The sequence below is a fragment of the Stegastes partitus genome, unplaced genomic scaffold, assembly GCF_000690725.1.
Source record: "Stegastes partitus isolate 25-593 unplaced genomic scaffold, Stegastes_partitus-1.0.2 Scaffold64, whole genome shotgun sequence".
NCBI classification, from domain to species: Eukaryota; Metazoa; Chordata; class Actinopteri; family Pomacentridae; genus Stegastes; species Stegastes partitus.
Window position 1 is genome coordinate 760,434 of NW_007577795.1, and position 8,972 is coordinate 769,405.

Here is an 8,972-nt window from a genome sequence, read left to right on the forward strand (position 1 = left end):
TGTGCATGTGTTGTGTGCTTGTGCTATTATCTGGATGTCATCATAACCACAGAAATCAGGGCCTGATAGTATCTTCCCCACCCCCTGCTCCTATCCCCAGCCAGAGTCACGAGAGCCGAGGGTCTCCTTTGACCACACACACACACACACATACACGCACACATACACACACACACACACACGCACGCACACACACACGCACGCTCGCGCGCGCACACGTTGACACTGACACATAGACACTGCATCATGCTTCCACATTTTGTAGGTAAACATCTCCAGATTGGTGAAGTGGGATGGAATTCCCGCCTTTGTGGGAAATGTGCCCAGAACCATTTGTAAACCCTCTTCTCCGCCGCCTCCTAACTCTTTACAGATTGTAAAACTCTGGATTTCTATATTAGGTTACTCTGCTGAGGTTCTCGACCCTTCTTTCTGTGGGTCACGACAGACCCGAGGAAAAAAAAAATGCAATCACAGAAAAAAGGCAATTTATTTACCTTTCTCTTGCTGAAACCTCACAGGTTTGGTCACATGTATTCCTTTCCGAGGTATTTTGAGAACAAACGCGCACTATGCTATAGCCTGTTGCTTCTGTGTAAATATGTGGTTAGCAGACTTCGACATAACATAGACAGTTTACATGTAGACAACACTGTGAATGATATACTGTAGGTTTACTGTATTGTGTTGTATGTTATGCATTAGGCACATGAGTTTACTCCAGGGGGAAACTTTGGCTGTTTCCCCTTTACAACCATAAGCGTCTACAATCACGTGGAAGCTTTGGCAGGCCGCCAGCTTTTACTGTGGTCATGGCTAAACCTGAGCCATATGCCTAATCTAAATCAGTAATAGATTGTGATATGTGTAATAACATTTGTTTTATGATACTTAGCACGAATCTTTGCTCATAAAAGTGAAATATTTTGGCAACTGAGATTGAGTTCATAAAAACGTCTGCACGCAAAGTGTCATCCGATGCGGTGCTGGGCCTTGTATTTTAAACACGAGCCTCAGCCTAACGTCCCGGTTTCAGCTCCGGTCTTGCTCCAATCTGTGCAGTTTTCCGGCTGTCCTCTGTTTCTCAGCCTTATCTCAGGTTCAGCAGGCCCTGACTAACATGGAGTCACAGAGGAAGAAAAATGCTGAACTGCTGTTTGTCCTTCTCATTCCCTTCCTTATTGGACTGCCTAAATGTTGTTAACCACAGCATCATCTGTGGTAGTTTATGCATGCACAGGGGCACAGGGGAAAACAAATGTGGTTTTGATGTGGGCTTGATCATGCTTCTTGTTAAAAGTCTCTGTTTACGTTAATCTGTGACGATTGGAATTACTCCTGTGAGTTAATATTTGCGTAACTCACAGCAGTGGCTCGATTGTTGACAGTTACTTGTGTCACCTTCGCTGCAGCTCCTTATCTGATGGGAGCAGAGATTTCATCAAGTGTGGGAAATGGAAGATCACAGTGGATCATCCATCTCTGGGGAGGTTGTGCAACAGAGCCAGACACAACTTACATCAAAACACTGATGTACCAACTAACATGTGTGCACCAACAGTCAGTCAGTTATATACACACACACACCGACACTTGCTGTCCGAACATAAATAAGGCTCAAGCCAATGACTGGCCATTAACCCTCTCTATGATCAAGATGCCTTTCCTAGAACTGTAATTTGTTGCCCTTTAATACTGAGGGCACTCAGCCACAGATAAGATACATCAAAGTTATCTCTCAGCGAGCACCCTGCTTCCATGCAATGGAAAGTTACTATTTGTGACTGACTGTGGAAAATCTTGCATGACTCCCCAGTAGTAGACCAGCAGTCTCAGCTCACAATATGGGCAACTCAGTAGAGAAATAAACAAAGTAGATCCTAATGGATGAATGTGAGGGCTTTTATGTGATCCAGGAGATGCTCATAGACTTTGGCTGCAAGCATAAGAGCCTGCCGGACTGACAACAGGTCAGACACACAGCCTCGGTGCGTGCCATGTATACAGTGTACATTCAGTCACTCTTATGTCTGTGTTGTTGTATTGTCACCACATGTTCCTGTGAGCTATGGCTCTTCTCCAAAATGAGAATTCCTGTCAACAAAATGTTTGGCCTTTGTATTGCTTTGCTCTTTTTAAGAACTTCCATGTTTTCTTCTTCAGCTCAGTAGAAAGTTCGCACCAGTTTGTTTGCAAAGTTACTTAAGTAACTAAATCTATGTTGCAAAACTAACATAGACTGAATCTAGATATGCATTCATTGTGGATTACAGGATCTCAGTTCAAAATTTTGGATCTTCATGACCATACAGAGAGGCATTGGGAATCTTCACATTACATCAAGTTTTAGTGTCACATTGTCATCTTTACAACATTTGTCCCACAGTGTAAACAATTAACTGAAATAGAACATATAGTGCAAAACAGAGCACGATCAGAACTGTGCTCAAATTGACAACAGAGATTCTAGAAAGCACATACATTAGTTCCAGCTTCATTCCACTGGTAAGAAATCACTCCTGGAACCTTTCTGCACACAGTATAGACAGTGTAGTATACACTACAGAAGTGGTTTCTTTAGCTAATAATGCTGTTTTTTAAAACAAACAACACAAAGTACAGTTGTTGCACCTGCAGTAATTTTGTCAATTTCCCTAAGTTCTCTGTTCGGCCAGAAACCAGAGAGATGTGACAAACAATAGGCTGTAACCCAAACTACAAGGTGATTATTTGCTTCAAGAGAAAGAGACCCAGAAGAAGACAATAATCCACAGATAGTGGGCTTAGTGAGAGACTCCAGAAATAGGTGTGGTATTTCTATATTTACAGTATGTGGAAGCTCAAGACACATGCAAGCCTTTCAACAAGAGAAGAGTTATACGCAAGTGGAGGTTTTATTACTCCACTTCTGACAAGCACTTTCACAGCCATGGCTCCTCTGTGCTTGGCTGTCAGCTAAAGACATAAATCACTCTGCTTACGCTGACAGGTCAGCACCGTGACAACAGAAGGTAAGTTCATTGTTACAGACTCGCTCTGTGTAAACCAGCATCTGGTCTGCCTGAGGATTTGACACTGTCAAATGTTAATGAAAGCATCCAAAGGGTCACACCTCCTCTGTCAGGCTTACACTCAATGTGGTCCTGTTTGCTTTGCATGAACGTGAAGCTGGAAACCACCAGCCCCATAGCCTCAGCCTTGGCATCTGAAATATGTAAGGGTGTCTAAATATACCCCGTCTCCTGGTTTGATTTTCTAAACCAAAGTCACAGGGATGAGTGCGCCAGAAGGGAGGGAGAGGACATGAAGCAATAGAGGAGGAGGAGGAGAAGAAAGGAGAGGGCAGGAGAGATGATGGGTATTTCACATAGTCCCGTCCTGCACTCTGCATCCTGGACCTGACCTAAAAGCTGGACTGGCTTTTGAGCCACATCTGTTTTTATTTTTATCCGCAAAAGAGAATAATAAAAACAGGACAGCTTAGAGCTGTTAGCCTGCCATCCCATTGTCAGGGGGAAGTCACATCAGTGAGTGTGGGTGGGTGGGATATTCTGGTGCTCTGTGCTTCTTGGAAAGCTTTAGCTGGTTGGACTTGGTGACATGTTTGCAGTTATGAAAAAACAATAAACCCCATACAACTTCCCTTGCACTCCAGAAGTAGTGATGTTAACTCTCTCTCTCTCTATATATATATATGTGCAGGATTACCTGCTCTGAAAATAAAAAAAAATTAAAGAACTTTTAGGTGACAAATACCACATTTGTTATATCTTTTAATGCATGCTGGATGTGGAGTCATCCTGAAAAAAATACTTCAACATAATAGAAGACACAGTTATTTGCAGTACTTCCTAGTCCAGCACACTTACTGCACCCATATAAAGCAGTGTTTTTCATTTTTCACAATGCAAATTGAGCTGATTTTGAGTAGTGAACCCAAACCTCCATAGCGTGGCCCAGTAGAGCTCAATTCAGATCACTCCTGTTAAACTTGTTTCTGTACTTTAAAATCCCCCAACTGAGTGCAGTTCCTCTGATTTCTCTGCTGTGAACACTGGATCGATTTTAGTTCTGGGTTGTGCCACGAGTCTATCCAAATCAAACACTAAAGCGTTTACTGGATCGTGTTTTTCCAACATCTATGCGTTTAGGATACACGCGAACTCCCCAGATATCCCAACACCCTCAAACTGCGACCCACATACCCCACTCTGAGCACATGCCACACACGTCACATAGCGTGTGATGAAGAAGGGGTGCGTGTGGACGGCTGCAGCAACTGTAACTGCCCTTGGAAGTTGGATTTCATCTGAAACAACAGCCCCACATGATGGAAGCTGTTGCATAAAATTGAGACATGCTTCTACATACCTTGTAAAAATGAAAACAGCAAAAACATCAAAAATAAAAAGAGAAAAACAAACTGGCTAGTCACGCATCTTGCATAAGTTGAGAAGTGAGAGCAGCTATGATGGCCTTGGGCTAGGTTGTACAAGGTTGGCAACTGTGCAGGTTCTTAGGGTGTGACTGCGTGTGCATTTGTGCTAATGTATGAGTAATGATCTACAAGGGAGTTGGCAGCAGGACAACAAGGGTTAGCACCCCTGTGTGAGCACTTTAGTGTGAGAGGCATTTGTGTAGAATATATAAGCAGGCTGCCTGCTGAGAAAGGTACATAGGCTTTTGCCCTGCTGGAGATATATTAAAAACTCTTGTCTCATGTTTAAGGAACCGTCAGGAATTAGATTATATTAACTCTATTAAGGTTATTAGGTTCGGCATTAAAACAGTTTTTGGCAACCAAAAATTAAACGGCTTATAAAGCCCAGTGTATACATTGATGCTTAGGGAATAAGATCACTGTACTAATTTTGTCAAATGATTCATCAACAATTATCTGAAAGAAAAAAGACTGCTGAGAGGTATTTATAAGGCTTAATACCACACATTTAGATCTCTAAATAAGGTCAGTAGTTTTACATGGCAAGGTTAAACAGGATGAACTTGTGTTTATCCCACACTCCCCTTGACTCACTCAGATGAATAAAAGTGTTTGGCACTTCGTTGAGGTGGAATTGTACTGGGAGGGTCCTTTTTTTGCCACCACAGCTGGGACCTGCTCTCTTCAAAGGTTGACAGTCTTTTAACAGAGCGGTCTGCGGCAATAACGGTGCATTTCAGGTATGTGAAGAAGCCTAATTCCATATAATTTGAGGGGGTTGTGTGGGCGTTGCGATGACAAATCAGGGTGTATTAGCACCCGTGTGTCTTTTGTCTCAAACCCACAGCTCTTCTGACATTGTTGATTCCGGTAAAAGAGCGCTGCTTATTCGTTAAGCCTTTGTGCCGATAACCAAGTGCAATTAATGAGATGCTGACAGACACTGCTCACACTCACACACACCTCTGCTGTTGGTGTGATACATCTCACGCATGCAACAAAGGTGTGCACAGACTGCTTCATGCCACAACACTGAAGACAGTCAGGTCACCAGCCCAGAGTAATTACAATAATTTGGTTTCCATGTGAAACCTGTGGACAGCCATAGCACGACATTATGTTAGAAATGCAATAACTCTGTCAGTGCAAACATGAAAGATAATATGGCTGTGGAAAGTGCACCGTCTCTGACACATTTGTACACACATGCTCGCACAAGTGATACTACTCTGAACATTCTTAATGCTTTTAAAGTTATAAGTCAGCCTATGAGCACATTCTTCCCTCTCATATTGGTGTTAGTGATTCATGTCTGGATATTGTAAATATTATGGCCAAACTGACTGCGTAGGATGATGGACTTGAGTTTTTCACCCACACTCATCAGTTTTTTGAAATAAACTTATGACACATAACTCGATGACACACAAGTTGATTGCGTAAATTTTCGGAACAGGAACTCAATCTCTTCGGTAATAAAATCCTTCACAGGGTTCGATGTGGAATGACCCCCGGAGTGAGGCAGAGAGGCTAGAGAGGGATGTGATGCTGCCAATGGTCTCTCTGTGTGGCAGCCAAGACTGTTGAGGGAGTCACGGAATCCAGTTGACATGAACCTGATTCACAGGGCTGACTGAAATCCGACACGCACAACTGGAGTTTATTGGGTATTTACAGGGGTGGAAATGAACAAAGAACAAGTACTCAAGTACTGTACATAAAGTACAATGTTGAAGTACTTGTACTTTTAGAATCTCTGCTACCTTATACTCCATTTCACAGGGAGAAAACCGTACTTATCCTTATTTATTTAACAAGTGTAGTAACTAGTTATTTTGCAGATTAGGATTTATCATAAAAAACATATAATCTTCTTATAAAATATCTTTCATTATATGTTAAGCTGCCCAACAGTCTGTAAAGACATTAAAATGAGCTCTCACAAAGTCAGTTACAGCATGCTGCTTACATGCTGTGCATCAAAAATAATGTAAAAAATTAAACTACTTTTAATACTTACATTTTAAATTTTGGGGACTAAACTTTAGTATTTTTATTTAAGTTAGAGAGCTCAATACTTCCCTTTCTACTGGGTAATTGTTAGATTTGTTTAGTGCTTTATTTCAACCAAAAGTTACTGCAGCTCCATTACAAACACAAGCTAAACTTATAAAATCTGATTTTAAAAAGTGTGTTTTGAATAAAATGTACTATTATGCAGAAGAATACGCTTTGGCATCATATATTATATTACTGGACTGTGTTTTATTGTTATTATTGGATTGTTACCACTGATGTAAAACTGCTTAAGGTGGACTATAATATTACAGATGGTTGAGGTTATTATATCTACTTTATATTCTAATCTAAAATACAAAACACATGTTCTTAATTTGTGTTATCTAAATCTAAGGAGTAGCTAAGTGTATATGTCAGACAAATGTACAAACATTTCCTCTGAAATACAGCATAACGTAAGTCCACGGGAGAATAAAATTGAAATACTGCGCAAATGGCTCAATATTTAACCACAGCAGTGAAGTAAATGTATTATTTCCACTACGAAGTTTAAGTCTTATATTTGCGATAGTCCAGAGCGTTAAAAGTCCATCCTACTGCCATGTCATGCTCCAACATCTAGAGGACTGCAGCTGCTCAACCTGCCTGCGCTGTGATGTGTTCGTGCATCAGACGTGATCCAACAGCGCCATCTATGGGCGGCCAGACGTGTCTGCCTCCAACCGCCCCAGTCACCACCTCACCGCTGCAAAACACAGCACAGGCCGGACTACTGCCTTTCTCTGAATAAGAACAAGGAACACCACCAATATGTCTGACATGGAGGACGATTTCATGTGCGACGATGAAGAGGACTACGACCTGGTATTTGCAAATTTAACGACTCAGCTTGTTTGTACATTTTCAGCCGTTTGTCCGCTGAGCGCTAACAGTGAAGTGCCTAAAGTACGGGCTAGCTAACGTTAGCTGTTTAGTTAGCGTGTTGGCTAATATCACGCTGACAGCGGATGAATAACGTTAGCTTCCTAGCTGTAGCTGGCTAACGGCAGTTGGTTTTAGCTGCTATGCATCTGATTAATATTAACAAACATGACACATTTGGGATGACTAGCTTAGTGTGCTTGGGTCTGGCTGTCACTGGATTCCAACTGCACGCCTGGAAAGCAAGTCACCGGGCTAGTTAGCGAGCCTTGACGTTGGCTAACTTGGCGTTAGCTCATGGCTCGTATTTGCAGAATAATATTCAGTGGCAGTCTGCCACAGTTAGCTTTGCTGTAGCTAGCTGAGAGTTTCTGGCAAACGTGTAACTTATATGTTGAACTGGATTTTTTTGTGGTTTGAACTTTAACACGCTCATGTGCTTAAACTTAGGAATACTCAGAGGACAGTAATTCAGAGCCAAATGTGGACCTGGAGAACCAGTACTACAACTCCAAAGCCTTGAAGGAGGATGATCCCAAAGCAGCACTTAGCAGTTTCCAGAAGGTGGAGTCCTACTCCATGAAAACAATCTCTTCACCATATCTATTTGTGTGTCTAATTCATTTTAAAGCACAATATTTCCTGACATCTCCTCATTTTGTTGTGGTCAGGTGTTGGAACTGGAAGGAGAGAAGGGTGAATGGGGGTTCAAAGCACTCAAACAGATGATCAAAATCAACTTTAAGCTGGTATGCTATGTCAAACATTACATCAGTATTTTAAACTCATCCCAGTAGACGTTAATTCTTAATGAGTTGTTTCCCATATGTTTCGACCCTGCAGACCAACTTTCCAGAAATGATGAACAGATACAAGCAGCTCCTTACATACATCAGAAGTGCAGTCACCAGGAACTACTCAGAGAAGTCCATCAACTCCATTCTGGACTATATCTCTACCTCCAAACAGGTATGGATAGACACTGTGACATACATGTGTTGTGTCCTTGCAGCAGTAAGTGGCAGGTGTTTTAAGTCTTTTTCTCTCTGAAATGCACTTCCTATTTTACTAGATGGACTTGCTACAAGAGTTCTACGAAACCACACTGGAGGCTTTGAAGGATGCAAAAAATGATCGACTGTGGTTCAAAACCAATACAAAGGTATACAAACATTCCTCTGAGTCTCCAATTAGTCTTACATAATAATTTCCTATTGAGGCGATTGGAAGTGTTATACTTTGTTTGTTTGTTTGTTTTATTTGTTCATTTCCTGCAGTTGGGGAAGCTGTACTTGGAGAGAGAAGAGTATGGGAAACTGCAAAAGATTCTTAGGCAACTTCACCAGTCATGTCAGGTAATAAATTATTCAGTCAATTAGTTTTGGACTAATTATGAATTCCTTTCTTTTGCCCTGGCTTGATACAACAACAAAGAGGTTTTTATGTTGCAGATATTATGAGATACATTGTGGCCACTTGCTGTATAAAAATATGTATATATGTATATTTTAAAAATAATTATTTTTTTGTTATCAGTAAAGAGTATCAGTATTTCAGAGTCTTGTGTTACAGCTCCACTTTCCCAAACATG

General features: G+C 41.4%; 1 protein-coding gene across 1 annotated transcript in view; it reads left to right on the top strand.

Annotated features, from left to right (window-relative positions):
* The first annotated feature begins 7,176 nt into the window (after positions 1-7,176).
* The window catches only part of cops2 (COP9 signalosome subunit 2), a 7,429-nt gene continuing 5,633 nt past the window's right edge, over positions 7,177-8,972 (top strand). The window contains exons 1-6 of the mRNA XM_008276075.1: positions 7,177-7,324; positions 7,832-7,945; positions 8,053-8,130; positions 8,225-8,350; positions 8,454-8,543; positions 8,659-8,736. Of these exons, the coding sequence (XP_008274297.1) occupies positions 7,271-7,324; positions 7,832-7,945; positions 8,053-8,130; positions 8,225-8,350; positions 8,454-8,543; positions 8,659-8,736 (540 nt within the window). The 5' untranslated portion in view covers positions 7,177-7,270. The remainder of the gene's footprint in view (positions 7,325-7,831; positions 7,946-8,052; positions 8,131-8,224; positions 8,351-8,453; positions 8,544-8,658; positions 8,737-8,972) is intronic.